The 20203-nt window shown below is 50.4% G+C and overlaps 1 protein-coding gene across 1 annotated transcript in view; it reads left to right on the top strand.

The window, feature by feature from the left end:
- SKL2 (shikimate kinase like 2) overlaps nt 1–20203 on the top strand; it is a 119456-nt gene that overhangs the window by 85686 nt on the left and 13567 nt on the right. Inside the window, exon 7 of the mRNA XM_086527575.1 lies at nt 1302–1478. Within this exon, the coding sequence (XP_086383701.1) occupies nt 1302–1478 (177 nt within the window). The remainder of the gene's footprint in view (nt 1–1301; nt 1479–20203) is intronic.

The following is a 20203-nucleotide window of genomic DNA, read 5'->3' as shown; positions in this document are numbered from 1 at the left end:
TTCAGTACAAGGCTTCATCATTGCTGATTCCACCTTTGCTAATGAACGTGCAGATTTCTGGATTAAGTGTGCTTCGTGTGTGTGTGTGGGGGGGCTGGGTGGGTGGGGGGGGCGTACAGAACCATAAATTCTACGCTCACTGATAACTATAGGGTAAAACCCCAATTAAACAACCCTTAAGCGGGTGCCGGGCGGAAATCGTGGTTGCTGCACGATTTTGCCTTCTCTGCAGTGCAGAAGGTCGGTGGGGCAAAGGTCATGTTGTTGCAAAAATTTTGGCCACGATGGTGCCTCTGGCAGCGTGGGCGACAACAACGAAATTTCTCATGTGTAAAAAAAATGGGGTCCAGCTGCAAAAAGGGCACGAGGCTTATTCACGGACGTGGACGTCACGTCGATTTGAACTCGCTCTCAACCAATAGATTTTCGAGATCGTTCTCGTAAACCATCCCACCAAGCGGCGCTGGATGTTGTAAAGGTGGTCCTTCGACTTAAGTTATTTTAGGCCCGTTTTCCTACAGGGGGCCATCCCATTATTGGCCCGTGTGCCCTAGTGAGAATACTGGAGCATTTAGTCAGCACTATGCATGGTGGAGTTGATTTCTTGTGGATGAATTCCGTGAATCTATAACTTGCACTTTATTTTGGAATTGGTTTTTTCTTGGATTCATATGGGTATATACATCTATGCAAGGGGACTAGTACCATCTTTCTGTATGACAAAGATTGGTTAGATATAGCACTGACAAGAGTCGTCACTTCACGATATAGCAGAGGGAAAGTCATTGAAACCTCAATAAAATAATAGGGGAGATTGACACAGACATCTTGCAAGAAGATTGGAACTTTAATTTCCAGAGTGAACCTAAAAGAAAAAACAAGGTGTCTGAATCAGAACCAGACAAGATGCATAGTTTTCTCTCCAGGAGAGAGAATGTCTTCCCAGAACACCCTTGGACTTAAATGATAAGGTTTGCCAGTAGGAAAGGGAGCCAGGAAGATGAGAAAAGGCACGATCAGGAGGTGTTAAGAGACTACCTACAATAAAGGGACAGACTGGCTTTCTTTCATACATATGAAAGCCTATGACTGTGAAAACAGATGCTCAAATGGAAACAAGGGAAGGGTTGCAAGAACATAGGGGTTGGCTATCGTGCTGTGGCCACTAGAAATATGCAGGCAATATTAGGCACAAGCATTTCAAGGATTGTGTGGCAATGTTTGCGTCTTACTCAATGTCATTTCTGTGGCTTTTTGCATCGGTGCTTACTGATTTGAAGAGGTAATTGTGTGTGGGACAGATGAGGAATCTGCCGAAGAAGAGGCAAAGAAAGCGAGGCAAGAAGGAAGTAATGCATATTCAAATGCAGAAGCCATAGTAGCTCTGTCTGCTTGGGAGGAGGGAGCTGCCCAGCCAGTTGCAGAAGGGTGCTTAAGAGCCTTAAAGTACTTGCTTGAATCAGATAAGGAGCTTGCAGGTATGTAAGTCACAGGAACTTTCTCTCCTTTTCAGGTTATTGGTGGGAAGTCTTTGGCAGGAGTGCTCCTTTGTCAGGCTAATGAAAGTTATAGGATATGACTCTGCTTTGTGGCTAGCTGGCCATCTATATTTACTGCTGGGGTGGATTTTACCTGTAAGACAATGATAAACGGATATACATGAATACATACATTTGGGGGGATGTGGTTGCGGAGGGGCCCCGAGAGAGAGAGAGAGAGAGAGAGGGGGGGGGGGGGGGGGGGGGGGGGGGGGAGAGAGAGAGAGGAAGGAGAGAATTTTAACGTCGTAGGAAACTATCCCAAGAGACCTTAAAGATCTATCCGATGAGGAGAGTTGAACTCAAAGACTTGTTATTCAAGAGGGAAATGGCATAACCAATCTGCCACACTTGCGTGATAGAAAGGTTATATCATTTTACTCTTTTTAGTAGCGCGCGCGCGCACGCGCACACACACACCCACATAGACACCCGAGAGAGAGAAATGAAATGTTATATTAACGTCTTCAACAGGCCAAAGTGAGTTACTGCTGTCGCGCCCCCCCCCCCCCCCCCCCCCCCCCCCCCCCCCCCCCCCCCCCCCCTCTCGCCATCTCTGCCTTCCCCCCCTGCCCTCGCGCGCCCTGTGCCTCTCAGCCCCCCCGCCTCACCCGCTGCCCCTCAGCGCGCCCCCCCCCACCTCTCCCGCTGCGCCACCCAGCCCGCCTGCTGCCCTTGCCGCTCAGCCCGTTTCCCCGCCCGCCTCTGCCCAGCCCGCCTGCTGCCTCCGCCGCTCAGCCCACTACCCCGCCCGCCACTCGCCCATCACGCCCGCTGCCTGTCCCGCTCAGCCCGCTACCCCGTTGCCGCTGCCTTATCCGCATTGCCCCCCCCCCCCCGCATCCGCCCTTGTTTTGTTTTTTCGCCTTCCTCCCCGAAGATTTCCTTCAGCTGGCATTGGCAAGCCTCCTGGGACAGTGCTCGTCAAGGTCGTTGACAGCATTATCTCTCTTTCCTCCTTTTCGACACAGCAGTAGACACAGATGATGGAGGCTCGAGCTCCGCCACAGAGCCCCCTCGCCCGACCCCGCTGAGCCCACCATTCGACTTGCTCTTTCACCGGCAGAGCAAGCGAGCCTAGCCGCTGAGGTAGAGCGCTTGCAGGTGACGTCGGTCATCTGCAAGATTCTCGGCACCCGACCTAGCAGAGGAGAGCTGCGCGACCTTCTCCAGGCCCGCCTTCTCGCAGAGGTGGACAAGATCTTGGATGTCCAGATTCTCGGACGGGGGTACTACCAGATCGAGTTCGAGACCTCCGAGATGGCTTCCAAGGTCATAGCTATGAGTCCACTGGCCATCCGAGCATCACGCGCCCACTTTCGACAGTGGCGGCATGGTTTTGACCCGACTTCGGATGTGCTAGTAGAGGAGGCAGACATCTCCATCTCAGTCTGCTTTCCGGGTTTACGGAGAGAGTACCTACCACTTCTCTCCAGGATTGGCTCCGCCATCGGGACTGTCCTGGAGACACCTCGTACGGCAGCATCAGTAGCTGCCAAGGCGGCTGGCATCCCCTCAGTTCGAGTTTTGGTCAGAGATACCCACACACTCCCGAAGGTCATCCTTCTGCCTCGGGTGAGTGGGGGTTGGTTTCGACAGGAGTGTGGAGTACTCGGGCCTCCCGAACCAGTGCTTCATTTGCAGACAGATGGGCCACCTAGCGAAGGCCTGTCCACGGAGGAGGCCACGACCTCAGCCTCAGCCTCAGCCCCAGCCTGCCAAGGCTGGGCCGCAGCCACAGCCAACGGCACAGCGCACAGATTCAGAGCCCCCCTCCGAGCCTGGGGCTCCAGCGGAGAAGGGGTGGCAGCAGGCCCGTGGCCGTCGACGCCAGGGGCCACAGCGACAGCCTGGCACTCAGAGTGGGCCTCAGGTGCCTACTCAGCAGCAGTGGGGTTCCCACGGGGAACCGCTTTGGTCCTCTTGAGCAAGAGGAGCCCCCTACGCCAGCCTCCACCTCCACTTCACCCTCGCCAGCCGCCCCTCCTTCAGAGTTCCCCTCCTCCTCCTCATCCTCCCCCCCCTGCCCTCGGCTCCCGTCCACCCCCCACCTTGCCCCTCTACCTTTGTCACCCCACCCCACCCCGCCCCTCTTCCCCTCCGCCCCCCCCAGCTCCTTCTCCCCCCCTCCTGCTCCAGTTCCACAATCGACTCAGGAGACTGGTCCCTCATCGGCGGCTAGGAGATCTCTTGGCAGCGCCTTTGCCACGAGTCGCCTAGCGAGAGAGGGTCAGTCCTTCTTGCGGCCCCCTCTGCAGATTCAGACATCTTCCCTTGCAGCTATCCCTCGCGGTCTGACAAGCATTGACCTCCGACGCTGCTGGGATTTCTTCGACTACGGGTTCACTCGCTTTCTCGGCGACTCCGCAGCAGACCACGAGGCAGCTTGCTTCAGGGTCCATGCTTTGTTCCTCGCCGCTAGGGGGACAAAGGCCTTGGACTCGGCAGTTGGTTTCTCCTTCCCCCTCTGTGGTAGGGCCGAGACAGAGTGGTCCCTCGACTCAGTGTTGGGATGGTTGCATACAGAGGTTCTCAAGTTCTCTCACCACATGGGTGAACTTGGAGTTACAGATTTGCTGCAGACTTTGTGGCCACTGGCCAAGTTTGCGGTGACACCCCCAGACTCAGCAGGATGTAGGCACATTGTGGTGTACTTTTTTGCTGATACATAGTGTTTGCCTTGCTATGTATACATTCATGAGGACTCCTGGACAGAGGAGGTTGCTTTAAGCACGGCTCGTTCAGCTTGGGCTTGGGCTAGGCACTCACTGCAGTCTCGCCTATCTAGAGGACGCTCGGATGCGGATTACTCCCCATCCAAGCCAGCCTCGAAGATAGCACGTCTTGCTGCTGCGGCAGCATCTGTTCTCTCTCGCTCACCATGAGGATCATCTCATGGAACGTGCAGGGACTAGGTGGGCCCCAATTTCAGCGACAGCGGGGCCGATTGCGTCAGGAGCTTCAGCGTTGCCTTGTGGGAGGAGAGATTGATCTCCTTATGCTTCAGGAGCACCATCTGTGTGAGAGCCGCATTCGGCGATGTGGTCAGATTTTGCGTGGACGATATGATACCTTTTGGTCAGCTGCTTTTGGACCTGGAGGCATCCAGGGTGGGGTATGTATGACTATTGCGGATTCATTGCAGCAGGCCATTGTGGGCAGAGGGATTATTGTGCCAGGCATGGCTCAGTGGCTTACTATGCAGGTTCAGGGTGGTCTTGTGGGCTTCCTGAACATCTATGCACCCAATGTGGCGAGTGCTCGTGCAGAGTTTTGGTCACAAATTGTTGAGTCCTTGCCGCAGGCCAACCATTGGTGTGTAGGAGGGGACTTCAACATGTTGGAGGACCCTTCTGACAGGATTGGAGGCAGCCATGCTTTTGGACCTGGAGGCATCCAGGGTGGGGTATGCATGACTATTGCGGATTCATTGCAGCAGGCCATTGTGGGCAGAGGGATTATTGTGCCTGGCAGGGCTCAGTGGCTTACTATGCAGGTTCAGGGTGGTCTTGTGGGCTTCCTGAACTTCTATGCACCCAATGTGGCGAGTGCTAGTGCAGAGTTTTGGTCACAGATTGTTGAGTCCTTGCCGCAGGCCGACCATTGGTGTGTAGGAGGGGACTTCAACATGTTGGAGGACCCTTCTGACAGGATTGGAGGCAGCCATGCTACTGTGCATGGCGTCGAGTTAGCAGCTTGGGAGAGGTTGTGTATGACTTTGAGGGTCTCGGATACATGGCAGCACTCTGGCTTTGTGAGGCCTCCAGACAGTCTTGCCTTCTCTAGATCGGACCGCAGAGTGGGAGGAGTGAATCTATCGCGGATAGATCGCTTCTACACTAGTGACCACTTCAGTGACTTGGGGGGATCAGTGGGCATCGTGGCAGGGACATCCTTCTTGGACCATGCACCAGTGATCCTCACCGTGGCAGACAGGCAGAGGAGTGGGAGCACGATGCTTCGCATCCCAGAGCGGGTCTTGTTGGACTCAGCACTCAGAGAGAGGGTTGAGGCTCTCTGGACAGAGGGCATGGACAGCCAGGTTCTACCTGCAGACAGAGTGGCCTTAGGCCTAGCTCAGCTGAGCCACTTTTTTCTTCATGAGTCTCTGGCTCGCCGGGCTGCAGCGAGAGAGGAGAAGCAGCGTCTCAGACGAGGCATTGCTTCACTACAGAGGATGCAGGAGCAGCATCCAGACAGTCCATGGTTGGAGGAGCAGTTACAGCAAGCTCAACAGGAGCTTGCTAGCACAGAGGAGAGCTGTCATGAGTTTGCCTTCCACCGACAGGCATCTCAATGGACTCAGGTGGGTGACAGAGTGACTGGGGCTTTTTTTGAGACAGTGGGACCTCGGCACTCGCATGCCAAGGTCAATCAGTTGAGGAGACCCGATGGGTCAGTTGCTTGTGAGCCCGAGGATATGCGTGCAATTGCTACTGACTTTTACCATGAGTTACTGTCAGTTGAGCCCCAAACAGAGCGGCAGGATGCATGCAGGGAGCAGGTTTGGGCACAGATGCCTTGTCTTGTGACAGAGGAGATGCGCCAGAGGCTAGAGATGCCACTTCAACTTGAGGAGCTGCACACGGCTCTTAGGGCCCTCCCTCATGGTAGCTGTCCAGGTGAGGATGGGTTGACTCCCAGCTTTTTCTTGGAGTACTGGGACCTGCTTGGCCCAGATCTTTGTAGTGCCTTTCAGTACATTTTGCACGCAGGAGTGATGCCTGATAGCATGAGTGAGCGCCTGATCTACCTCATCCCAAAGGAGGGTGGCTCCTTGGATGAGATTCGACAGTGGCGCCCCATCACCATCCTCAACTCAGCCTACAAAATTCTTGCCAAGGCTCTGAGTTTGAGGATTCAACCACTTTTGGAGAGCCTTATACATGGGACCCAGACAGGTTTTGTCAAGGAACGCAATATCCTTGACAACATCTTCACTTTCTGGGAGGCTTCTGCCCTGGCACGGCTCCGTGGGGAGGACCTTGTGATTCTTCTTCTCGATTTTGAGAAGGCATACGACAGAGGTGACTGGGACTTTCTAGAGGGCACTCTACGCAGGATGGGCTTCTCAGATGCTTGGATCAGAGGGGTGTCTGCCTTGTACAGACAGGCTCACAGTCAGGTGCTTTTGGCAGGAGGTAGAGGTGAGCTCTTCATGCTCACACGCTCGGTCAGACAGGGTTGTCCTCTTGCCCCCTTTCTCTTTCTATTCTATGCGGAGGCGATGAGCAGATTTTTGGTGTCACAGCAGGTTGGTCTACGGGGCTTAGCACTCCCTATTCGGGGAGATGAGCTACTGGACGCTGAGTTTGCCGATGACTCAGCCTTGTACTTAGAGGGCCAGGAGGCCAATCTACACAGATGTGAGCAGGCTTTGGAGACCTTCTGTTGTGCATCGGGTGCACTGATCAACTGCAACAAGACAGTGGCTTTCTTGGTTGGTAGTGCTCCTGTGCCAGATTGGATGCCAGGCGAGGGTTTAAGGTGGATTCCCCCAGGGACTGCAGTTCGGTACTTGGGTTGTCAGGTTGGTTTGGACTTGTCCCCCGAGCAGCAGATTGCTCCTCTTCTCCTGTCCATCAGGAGAAAGCTGTTACATTGGAGCTCAGCACGACTTTTGTTGGCGGGTAGAGTAGTAGTTGCCAACCAGGTGTTGTTGGCAACTATGTGGTACATCACTTCTTGCTGGATCTTCTCGAGTTCTTGTATCAGCCAGATAGAGAGGCTGATCAGGAACTTCCTTTGGTCAGGTCGTGACACTCAAATTGCCCGAGCCAAGGTGGCTTGGTCTGTCATCACACTTCCTTGTTCTCAAGGAGGGCTGGCTTGGCAAGGTTGTAAGGTACGTAGTATTCGGTACGTGTTCGGTATGTATTGTACGTTGTACCGTATGGATTGGGCCATAAGGTACGTAAAATTCGTAGTATATTTTTTAAAAGCTAAAAATACAAAGAATTTCAAATTTATATACAACCTATCTAGTTTAAAAACACTGCACAATACTTAAACATAGCCAAAACTTTCAAAAAACACTTAAAATCACCCCACAAGTTAAGTAACCGCTAGATAACTCTGCAACACAATTAACGCACACTTCAAAGTTGAATACAAAACTTACAATCTTTCGCGAGGTCAGGACTCTAGAGTGCCTCCTTGCAGACTCCAAACACAAAGGGAGGGAGGGAGGGAGGGAGGGAGAAAGAACCTTATCGGTGGCGGCAAATCCTTCCTTGGTCTCTGTGTAGACACTGTGCAAAGACTCTGTTCTACTCTCTGATTCTCTTTTGTGATAATAACCAGTATAGGATAGGTGGACTTATTAAAGGCCTCGCCCACCTAATCCGACCACGGGGAATAGGCACCGTCGGCGATTTTTTTTATTTTTTTTTTGGGGGGGGGAGGGGGGTACGTACGGATACCGTACGGACGTACCGTACGGTACGGAACCATACCGTACGTAAGTACGGAAACAACCTTGGGGCTTGGGATCATTGATCCAGCACAGCAGAGCAGAGCCCTTCTTGGGAAGTTCGTAGTCAGAGGACTTCTTCCAGGAGAGGAGCCCTGGAAGGAGTTCTTGCTGTAGAGGCTTCGTGCCAAGGTGCCTCAGTCAGGAGACCCTTGGCAACCTTCGACCAGATGGATCTTTAAAGAGTTGTGCCGAGTTGGTTTGAGCAGGAGACTGGAGGACAGCTTCGCTGTGAGTTTGCTTCGATCTTGGGAGCTCTTACGGTGTGGCCTGGAGCAGAGACAGCCGACGTGCACGGAGGAGCGCCTACGGCAGCCCCTCGTCTGGAACCCCATGGTTAGCACTCAGAGAGGCCACTTGGTTGGTAGTCGGCCTCATGTTTCTTGGGGTCCCATGGCAGCAGGTCCAGCGCGCTCTCTAGGTGACTGGCTAGAGTTCACAGGTTTGTCAGAGGAGGTGCAGGGTTTCCAGCTACAGGGCATGAGAGGGGTGCAGAGCCTGCGTCAGGACATCACAGAGTCAGTTCCAGCTGAGTGGCCCACGCCTCTCGAGCGAGTAGCACCCTGGTGGATGTGAGCCTTCACACGATTGGAGGTTCTCATTTCAGTCAAGGCCTACTCAGAGTCTGTCTCAGCCCTGTTCTTCGAGCTTCAGGGTGGGGGACGACTACAGCGAGTTGCAGTAGAGGCCCCGCAGGTAGCAGAGTGCTGTTTTCAGAGGATCCGAGTAGTGGGCATCTGTGGGAGGACCTGCGTCATAGACCCTGACCCAGCAGTTCTTGAGACAGGACACTGGAGGCTATGGGCTTGGGAGTGTTGTCCGCTGGCACGAGTACAGTGGGATCCTGGTGAGTGGCTATGGAGGGACCCCTTCTCTTCTGCAGACCACCCAGGAGTCCCTTTCTTTCATTACACTGTTCAACTGGGACGTCATATACTAGCAGCACAGAGAGAGGCCCTCCCCGCTGCAGCACGTCATTGGCAGGAGAAGGGTCTCACAGTCGAGTTCTTGGCAGACTTTTGGGAGAGGTTGTGGGACTCCAAACAGCCGAGGCGAGTCAGCAGTAGGGAGCTGGCTGGTGCATAGTGGTCTCTCTGCCACATGTGCAGCTTGTGACCATTTGGTGGAGAGTCAGCGTCACTGTCTTTGGGACTGTTCCTCGGCCCAGCAGGTGTGGCTACGAGTTCTTCGGTTGATGCCTGCTCTCTCCACGGCTCGACAGTACACTTGGGGAGCAACGGCTTGGTCCACCCTCACGGGCCCGGCACTTCAGTTTGAGCTATCTTCCACCAGCAGGATGATAGTGATACAGGGGGGGCATCCTACACTCCAGCCTGCTATAGAGCTTACTCCACAGGAGTGGTGCAGTGAGAGAGAGGAGTGTTGGGAACTCATCAGTGGCCTGACACTTTGGTTCATCTGGCGGGCCCGCTGTTTCCGCATCTTTGAGGCTCGCCCTATGCCACCAGCAGAGACTGTTCGTGACTTTTGGCTAGAGCTGATCCATACTCTCAGAGGACAGCTTGAGGGACTACAGGGCAGCTCCGACCGCATGCGGGAGCGCCGCGAGGCTTTCCTCCGACTCTGGCGCCCTGGGCCTTTCTACACCATTGTCCAGGGGGTGCTCATATGGCACTACTGTCCACCTGTGTGGCTCTTCCCTCCTCCCATCTCTTGATTTAGCCTCATTGTATATATGCTGTTTTTTCATTGGGAGAGTCTCCCCATCATGCTTGTTGTAGCCCTCTCTTGCAGAGGTGGTTGTAGCCCTATGGGCAGTTTCATTAACTAATAGAAGGATCTTTTTCTCGGGAAAAAAAAAAAGGCCAAAGTGACCTATGAGACGAGAAAGTTACAATGTGGTGAATCTGATACAAGGTCTGAGTAACAAAAATAAAAGGATGCTGAAAAAAAAAAGAGAGGGTACTACTATAGAATCCTGTCAAGACAACAGAATGTGGGTGTATCCTGAGAATGTGCTAAATCATAGGAGATCCATCATCGGTCGCTGGCGGATCTCATCAATCTCCTCCATGATCAGTAGTCTGACCAGGCATCGTTCATGTCTGGCCAAAGTGATCCGAATCCTGTGACGCAACCTCCGTCAATGCTACGTAGTCCTCTGCAGTCACGAGCGTCTGGATTTCCCTAGCTCGATCGATCAACGTGCCTATGGTGTGAGGAGAATGTGGGCTCTGCTGCGGTAATAGCTCCTCCGGCTGTCTAGCATCTGCTCTAAAGAAGTCTGTGATCCGTCTCTGGGACTGGCTAGCCTCTCCTCTCATGAGGCTCTCGTGTCTGCGCAACTCGAGCAAAAACAATCCGAGGCATCTCTGGTCCTCGTACCCCATGACTCTAGAGAGTGGTCCAAAGCCCTCTCTAAACAGGCAGTGGAAGCGACCTCGTATCTCATAGTAGACTGGGCAGTGGCATGTGTAGTGCAACTCTGTCTCAAGCTCCATGTGGCATAGAGGGCATGTCTTGGCCTCTTCTGGCACTCTGCTCTGTCTCCCAATCTCGACCCGAAGCTGGTGTGAAGATGTGCGTATCTGGCCGATAGCACATCGTATCCTGTCACAAAAATACGGAAGCGTAAACTGACTTCTTAATTGCACTTCAAATACTCAAGAGAATTTGAGAGAGAGAGAGAGAGAGAGAGAGAGAGAGAGAGAGAGAAATGAAATGAAATGAAATGTTATATTAACGTCTTCAAAAGGCCAAAGTGACCTATGAGACCAGAAAGTTACAATGTGGTGGATCTGATACAAAGTCAGAGTAACAAGATGACAAAATGACAAAATGACAAAATAAAATACTATGGAATCCTAAACTGCTAGGTGTGGACTAAGCAGCTAAACAACTAGCTGGGACAGGTAAATCACAGGAGATCTAGCATCGGTCAGTGGCGGATCTCATCAATCTCCTCCATGGTCAGTAGTCTGACCGGGCGTCGTGCATGTCGAGCCAAAGTGATCCAAATCCTCTGATGCAGCCTCCGTCGATGCTGTGTAGTCCTCCGTAGTCGTGGGCGTCTGGATCTCCCTAGCTCAGTTGCTCGGTCGATGAGTATGCCTCTGGTGTAAAGCGACAGGCTCTGTTGTGGTAGTAACTCCTCCGGGTGTCCAGTGGCAGAGAGAGAGAGAGAGAGAGAGAGAGAGAGAGAGAGAGAGAGAGATGAAATGTTATATTAACGTCTTCAAAAGGCCAAAGTGACCTATGAGACCAGAAAGTTACAATGTGGTGGATCTGATACAAAGTCAGAGTAACAAGATGACAAAATGACAAAATAAAATACTATGGAATCCTAAACTGCTAGGTGTGAACTAACAGCTAAACAGCTAGCTGTGATAGCTAGATCACAGGAGATCCAGCATCGGTCGCTGGCGGATCTCATCAATCTCCTCCATGGTCAATAGTCTGACCGGGCGTTGTGCATGTCGAGCCAAAGTGATCCGAATCCTCTGATGCAGCCTCCGTTGATGTTGTGTAGTCCTCCGCAGTCGTGGGCGTCTGGATCTCCCCAGCTCAGTCGCTCCGTCGATCAGTGTGCCTTTGGTGTGAGGCAACGAGCTCTGCTGTGGTAGTAACTCCTCCGGGTGTCCAGTGGCAGCTCTAAAGAAGTCTATGATCTGTCTCTGAGACTGGCTAGCCTCTCCTCTCATCAGGCTCTCTCTATGTCTACGCAGCTCGAGCAAAAACAAACCCAGGCATCTCTGATCCTCGTACCGCATGACTCTAGAGAATGGTCCAAAGCCCTCTTTGAACAGGCAATGGAAGCGGCCTCGTATCTCGTAGTAGACGGGGCAGTGGCATGTGTAGTGCAACTCTGTCTCAGGCTCGATGTCACACAGGGGGACATGTCCTAGCCTCTGCTGGTACTCCGCTGTATCTCCCAGTCTCGATCTGCAACATGTGTGAGGATGTGCGTATCTTGCCAATAGCACATCGTATCACATGAGAGAGAGAGAGAGTGAGCTTGACACTTCATTAGGGACCAGAAGATGGGCTGGTCCCCCCCCATAAAGAGAATATCTTTATTACTAAGGGAGAATCTTTACAAGCACAGGAACTGGGCAAAAGCCCGTTCTCTATTCTTTCTTTTCTGCTTCTGACTGAGAGAGCAAGAATACTACTCTCTGAATATTGAGAGGATTTTCCCTCTGCTGTGAGATTTTGGGAAGCTCTCGGAAGCGAGAGTCTATCTTCCACAAAACTCAACGGAAGCTCTCAAAAATGAGAGACTACCTTCTGCTAACTGTGTCCCTTTATGCATAATCATTCGTGCAATAAAAAGAAGGGAGAAACACGCAAAATGCACGCACACATGCTTGCTGTAATTTTCTGCACATAACCTGAAAATGTTACCTGAGCACGTTCCAATGCCGAAATAGAGACCTTTTCCCTTTATTGAAGACCCGGTTTCCCAATCACTAGGGCTTCAGGGTATTTTCTGCGAGGGTCTCCCTGAGATGCTCTGGCCCAAATTTGGGCGCACCTGAGGCCCCAAAACTGCTAGATCTATTTTGATGTGCACACAACTAATTAGATAATTATTTCCTCGTAAATAAATTAATTATTTACAAAGTCTGCCATTGTTACATATCCCATGAGACAAGTGGGTGGCATGTATCCCATGAGACAAGTGGGTGTCCATGTATCTGGGTCTCGTCACAAAGCCGTCCTCCTTAAGCTGGAGAAGATGCTCTTTGTAGAGAGCCATCTTCTTGCCCAGCTCCTTGTGCCGACTGTATCCAACTCCTCTTGGTGTTTAGCTGAGTCAGGTCCTGGCGGATGAGCCTAGTGATTTGCGATTGTGTAAGAGTCAGAGAGGGTGCATCTAGTAAGTACTGGAAGGGGGGCAATCTGTCCATGCTGAACCATGTGCTTGAAACCATGATGTCATCTCCTCGTACCAGCATGCTGTATCTCCCTGCATAACTAACTGCCAAAGGACTCAAGTGCTAGGTGGGCATATGTGTCTTTGGGAACGTCCCACAAGCGGTGTATAAAGGAGACTGATCCGGTGAGCGCCTCAACCACTAGTGGGGGGGCAACTAGCTTTGCTCGGATAGTGTCACGTGGTATTGAAGCCTTGACTCTAATAAGCCGCAAGATCATAGAGACTAGAGGCTTCTCCATGTCCCCCCATCCATCAGTGCGACTCGACCTCCCATGATGGTCCAATGAAGGCCCCCATATCTGAGCTCCATAGAGCAATGTGGAAGCCACCAAAGTGTCAAAGAGCCAGAGCTTCGACCGAGGCTCCTGAAACTGAACCTGTGAGCACATCCTCTCCAATCCACCCAATGTTGCATAGACTCTGGTCAGTCTAGTCTTTGCTGCTCTCCTGAGTGAAAATGCTGGTCCGTTGAACACCACCCCAAGGTGAGTGTAAGCATCTGTATACTCCACTGTCTCATGGCCGTATGTAAATGCGGGTGCTGATCTCCTGATCCATTGTGGGGTGGTATTAAACACCATAACCTTGGTTTTACCAAGGTTGACAGACAAACCACTTTCATGGGTAAACCTATGCAAAGCATCCAAGTGACGTTGCATCCCATCCGGAGAGTCGGAGATCAACACAATATCATCAACATATAACAATAGTGGAATCCATGTCCCTGCCAGCTGTGCACTTCTATCACCATCTCTCTCAATATAGTCAGAAACCTCATCCACATACATACCAAATAGAGTAGGAGAGAGCGGGCAACCCTGCTTGACCCCACTAGTGGAGTCAACTGATGTAGATAGCCCCTCTGAAGTGCGTACATGCCTCACCACTGACGTGTATAATGCCATGATCCCCCAAATCAGCTCTGTGGGTACTCCCATCTCTTGTAGTATGCGCATCAATCTAGCTCTAGGTATTGTGTCAAATGCTTTGCGGAAGTTCACAAACCCACAATAGATCCGTCTCCCATGTGATATGCCCTCCTCAACAATGGCTCTGAGTGTCAGGATGTGGTCAAGAGTAGAAAAAACTCTCATGAACCCTGCCTGCCCGGGGTGCACGCATACCCTCCTTTTCTGTCCATCTACTCAGCTGGGCTGCTGCTCAAGAATGGATGGGTACAACCGTGCCAATGTGTGTCCAATCATGATAGTGCAATAATTCCCAAGCTCCATAGGATCTCCTGACTTGAAGATAGGTACAATAGTAGACAAGCATGATGTATTAGGCAAGCCCTCACACATGGCACGGTTAAACATCACTGCTAGAATCTCTGCGAGCAGATCCCTGGCATGTATAAAGTGCTCAGCCACTAGGCCATCGTGATCATATGCTCTCCCAGTCCTCATCTTATCAACGGCCTTCTTCACCATCTCAGCGGTGAAAAAAGCACATGTATGTGGGCACGGTTCGGGGGGGTCGGAATGGGGCGACTGTCTGTCACAAACTAGTGACGTGGCTACCTTGTACACATACATGGCTGCCCGGTGCTGGCATGGAACAGTCCCGCGAATTCCCGCTGGAATGATGACGTGGCTGCACCGTACGGACAGGCCCGCCATTTGCGGCGCATGTCACGGAATTCCGTACAGCTGACGTGGCGGCAGTGTACGGCAGATTTGGGCTGCTTTTGGCTACGCAAATGGAAGGCTGAAATTCTACGCAAAAGGCCTGCTTTATTTTATGCAAGGCAGTAGAGAGAGAGCTTTTGCTTTAATTCACTAAGCCTTGTGAGAGGCTATCTTTACTTCGTTAGCGTAGGAGGCCAAATCGCAATTCTGGCTCCACGTTAACCCACGTGGTTGCTCTCCTCGCTATTTCTGGTTCGTTAGCATGTACATAGCGGGATTTAAAAATCTGGCAAGACATGCCAAATCACAATTTTGGCTCTACATTAACCCACGTGGTTGCTCTCCTCTCTATTTCTGGTTCGTTAGCATGTACCTAGCGGGATTTTAAAATCTAGCAAGACGTTCGTGCACCTGAGTCCAGCGAGGGCCTCTCTCCTGATGCAGTCACCTACGCAAGCATCTTTAAGGCATGCGACTGTGTCGCGCACAATCCAGTGAGAGCCTCTCTCCAACTGTAATCACCTACGCAGGCATCTTGAAGGCATGCGGCTGTGTCACGCTTTTTTAATTGTCGGACGCAAAATCCTGATGCGAAGCGAGGACCTCTCTCAAGAAGCAATCTCCAATCGGAATGAGGCACAAGCGTGCTGCGTGTGCACTTCTACCGACGACAAGCCGTTGCACACTGTATCTTAATTTTCTGGGTCAAAATTGAGCATCTTATAACTATTGGTCGAACACAGGATTATGTCATCTTTAAGGCATGCGGCTATGTCGCGCACAATCCAATGAGAGCCTCTCTCCAAATGTAATCACCTACGCAGGCATCTTGAAGGCATGCGGGTGTGTCACACTTTTTTAATTGTCGCACGCAAAATCCTGATGCGAAGCGAGGGCCTCTCTCAAGATACAATCTCCAATCGGAATGAGGCACAAGCGTGCTGCGTGTGCGCTTCTATCGGCGACAAGCCGTTGCACACTGTACATAAATTTTCTGGGTCAAAATTGAGCATCTTATAACCATTGGTCAAACACAGGATTATGTCAACTTAAGATAATAGGATTTGTGGAATACAAAGCACAATCTCTCTCTCTGTCTCTCTCTCTCTCTCTCTCTCTCTCTCTCTCTTCGTTAGCGTAGGAGGCCAAATCGCAATTTTGGCTCCACATTAACCCACGTGGCTGCTCTAGTCGCTATTTTTACTTCGTTAGCATGTACCTAGCGGGATTTAAAAATCTGGCAAGACGTTCGTGCACCTGAGTCCAGCAAGGACCTCTCTCCTGATGCAGTCACCTACGCAAGCATCTTTAAGGCATACGGCTGTGTCGCGCACAATCCAGTGAGAGCCTCTCTCCAAATGTAATCACCTACGCAGGCATCTTGAAGGCATGCGGCTGTGTCACGCTTTTTTAATTGTCGCACGCAAAATCCTGATGCGAAGCGAGGGCCTCTCTCAAGATACAATCTCCAATCGGAATGAGGCACAAGCGTGTTGCGTGTGCGCTTCTACCGGCGACAAGCCGTTGCACACTGTACATTAATTTTCTAGGTCAAAATTGAGCATCTTATAACTATTGGTCAAACACAGGATTATGTCAACTTAAGATAATAGGATTTGTGGAATACAAAGCACAATCTCTCTCTCTCTCTCTCTCTCTCTCTCTCTCTCTCTCTCTCTCTCTCTCTCTCTCTCTCGATTAATCCTTAGGGTTTGTGGGCACCTTATGGGGGCTGCACCCTTTAGCTTGACCCACAGTCAAAAAACCTAATCCATTAACATGGAGAAGAAGAAGACGTTTTCAGCTGCTGTGAAGATGGGAAGCCCACCGATTCCGCAACCCTTTATCGACACCCTCACATTGGGAGAATTACCTGCTCCAAGAACTCAAGAAAGTGCAGAACGAGCTTGCTCTTCTGAAAGCAAACATCGCCATCAAAGATGAGAAGATTGTGCAACTGGAAGCACAACTACAAATTAGCCAGGAACACACCACCAAAGATGAAAATAACCAAGCAGGTACCAGCCCAGCTCAACAACAGGTAACAAATCAACTAGTCCACAAGGTTATTGTAGAAATGAAAGAAAAAGAGCAGATAGAGGGAAATAAGAAGTTAATAAGGATCGGTGGGATGCGGGACGATTGGTTACAAGCTGTCATAGAAGAGGACGAAGAATACAAGACAGACACAACTATATGGAAATTGAAGTTGCAGCAAGCAGTCCCCTTTGTTGACCTCGGAGACCCGATTTACATCGAGATAAAAGGTAAACAAGCAGTTGCATCATATGATACTATGGAGGAGAAAATAAAAGTCATGAAACAGACTAAGTCTCTCCAAGGGACTAAGGTATGGATATCAGATGAGCTCACCCCTTTGCAGCTTAAAGAACGAGTAAATGAATTATCCAAAGTACGCGAAGCAAGGAAAGAAGGCAAATGGGCAGTTTACAGAGGAGGAAAAGCACTCATCATAGAGTTCAAAAATCCCATGCCCCCAAAGTAGTTATCTACTTATCTCCCCTTTTGGAATAAACTCATGGATCACCATCCCTTGTAAATTTGAGCTTTTAGAAGTAATAAAAGCCACACTGTAAAATAGTAATCTCATGACCATGGAGCTCTGAGATATTGTTAACCTCACTTTTGTTTTGTTTTCACTGATACCTGAGGAGGTACCGTATTGTACGTTGTTTTGTCCCATAGGTCGATTTCGGCCTCTCGTTGGACGTTAATAGACTCTCTCTCTCTCTCTCTCTCTCTCTCTCTCTCAAGCTTCTCTCTTCTGGGTTCTTGTTTTCTCCTACCCTTGTGCTCACTTCAATCCAATACAAATGCGGCTAACGAAGCACTCTAGTTTAAAATTTATAGCTTTATTTTGAAGGCTTTTGGGCTCTGCTTTTAGCATCCCTTGTAAACCTTTATAAGAGTTGTTGGGCTCTCACTTCTCAGAGCATCTGGACGTAGAGTCTGAGAGTGAGTCTCGACCACTCCCTTGTACTAGTTGCAGGCCTGAAGGTTCGAGAGCAGCTGAGGAACGTGGACGAAAAGGCAAGATGAAAGCAGGTATGGTTCCAGACTGCGTGGGTACTGACCCAAGCACGATGGACGAGAGTACAGAACTTTGTCGAGCATGGGGCAAAGTGAAAAACCAAGAAGCCCTGATCTTCTTTGATGGAGGAGCCAAGGCCAACTTCATTTCACCTAAATTGGCGGCACGGCTCGAGATCACACCCGATCGGATGGGACCACTAGCAGAGGCAGTTCTAGCGGCACCCGGTAGGGACGTAGCCATTGCACATGTCATTGGCAAACTTCGGTTGCATTGTCAGGGATATTTGGGGCATGAGGACTTCTACATAATGCCTTTGAAAGGTTGTGATGTCCTTTTGGGAATTCCCTGGTACCACAAGAACAACGCCGTGGTTGACTATCGGGCGAGAAAAGCGACTTTGACCATAGAGAAGGGTAGAACCATTGTACTTGATGTAAAACTTAAGGGCGAGTCTATCCCTATTGTATCGGCTTCGGCCGTTTCAAAATTAATGAAATCCAGTCTGTTTGTTTACTCTATCTTTTTGAGAGAGATGAATGATGAGAATAGGACAAATATGTCTGAACTTGATAAAGAACGCCAAGATTTTCTCCACACTCATGCCGATTGCTTCTCAGAGGGCCTACCAGGCGAGTTACCACCCGCTGAAGATCATACCATTGATATGATACCTGGAAGCACACCACAGAACCGGCCCCCTTATCGTGTGAGCCGAGCCCAGAACAAAGAAATTATGAACCAAATGAAAGACCTCTTGGAAAAGGGTCTTGTCCAGTCTAGTACTTCACCGTACTGCTCTCTAGTGTTGTTGGTTTTGAAGGAAGACGGAACACAGATGCGTCGAGCGACTAGAATGTCACTGCGCACACGAGACCAGCACCCTGTTGGCCCCAAAGACTAGCGCCCCTTTCGGTATTTCTTTATTCAATTTAAAGTAGACGATCCAAGCACGTAGTACAAGCTTTCACAAAGTTGTCCAAACCAGGCAAGGGCTGAAAACGCAGTTTTCCGACCTGATTTCGGCAGCATAATGGCGCAAAAACCCCTGTAGTCAAAAGTACCTGTCTAGGACGGATTCCCTCGCTATCTGGAAGCTTTCTGGCGAGCTGTCACAAAAATTCAGCGTGCTGTAATTCTCTGTTTTTTACTGCCGGGTGCCCAAAAGCGTGTACACGCATCCCAAGGCTTTCACAGGGCTCCCTTGGTGTTCCCTTGCAATTAAGATGCGAAACCCTAAACCTGCAGAAAAACACAGCAAGCTGTACTTCTCTGTATTGGATCGTTTTTCACAGGGCGACCACACCTGCGCGTGTCCCAAAGGCTCCCCGCACGCAATGGGACAGTTCCCTTGTGAATTGGACGAGTTTTCACGCGAGAAAACTCTCCAAACTCGCAATCTTTCGCAATGGAATTTTGCGTACTTGTGGGGGATTAGCAGTTAGCTAATCCGGCTCCTGTTCAGAAGGCTCTTGCCTTGGCAAACGCGCATAAATCCCTAGAACTGTACATATTCATTTGAGTGGCCCAACTAGTGGGGCATTACCATATGTGCCAAAGGGGAGAGAGAGATGCACGAGAGCAAATCATCGCGCTACATGAGACAGAGGAGAAGGCAAGCTTTCCATTAAAGTTGTAGACCTGCACCCACTACTCACACATACAGTGTAGGTCACTTTCTGGCAAAAATCAGCCCTCGACCTCATTTGGGCGTCTCCTCTTACTGAGGTGTCCCACAGGGTACCCTCCTCCTGCCAAATGTCTAGTTTGCCCCTTTGAGTTAATTCCCTAGTTCCCACTCACTTATAAAGTTGTGACTTTGCGAGTGGCCCAGACTTCATTTGGCACACACAGGCTTCCATACTCATCAGAATTCAGTGCTAACTGGCTCCACCAGTTCAAGACTGACCGACTTAGACCTCCAATGTGAGAAACCCGTTCGGCCCGTAGTCGTTTCACACTGGCCATGCAATGTCCACTTGCACCTTTTCAAGGGTTCCGGGGAAAACAAGTCAAAATAAAATAAATAAAAATATGTAGTACATATTTAGAGAAGGCAACAGAAAAATACACCCCACCCTTGAAATACTGCAAGCGACCTCGCTTGCATGCCAATAGTACGTGCGGTATCTCTTGATATCACATATATTCTATGATGGGAATCTAAGATTTACATGCTTCCGGAAATGTAGCGTTGGACGATGAAACAATCCCACCAAACTGGCTACGATACATATATCAAGCATAGAAGTCTTCTAGTGTACTCTCAAGCACAAACTTCTCTAGCTAAATTCTATATGGAAAGAGTAGATACAATTGCTTAACTACTCTCTTGAGCATCATGAACCATGCTCTTGCCTTGCTCCAAAAGGCTACATCAAGTCATTGTGGGTTCCATCTGAAAGGCTGCAAGATACAATTGCAATAGCTGAGGTGAATCAACCAATTCAGACTCTTCCATCCATTTGGCATCCAACGATGGATAGTTCTTGAACTTCACCAAATAGCGTCTTGCAACCTTTCCACTAACCTTCCTTTCTTTATGTGCCAATATCTATTCAGGAACAAGGATCTCATCCAATTCTTCCACTTCGGGTTGTTCCTCATCAAGCA

Source organism: Adiantum capillus-veneris, chromosome 13 (genome assembly GCF_014529385.1).
Source record: "Adiantum capillus-veneris isolate H3 chromosome 13, ASM1452938v2, whole genome shotgun sequence".
NCBI classification, from domain to species: domain Eukaryota; kingdom Viridiplantae; phylum Streptophyta; class Polypodiopsida; order Polypodiales; family Pteridaceae; genus Adiantum; species Adiantum capillus-veneris.
This window is presented reverse-complemented; position numbering and strand designations above follow the sequence as displayed.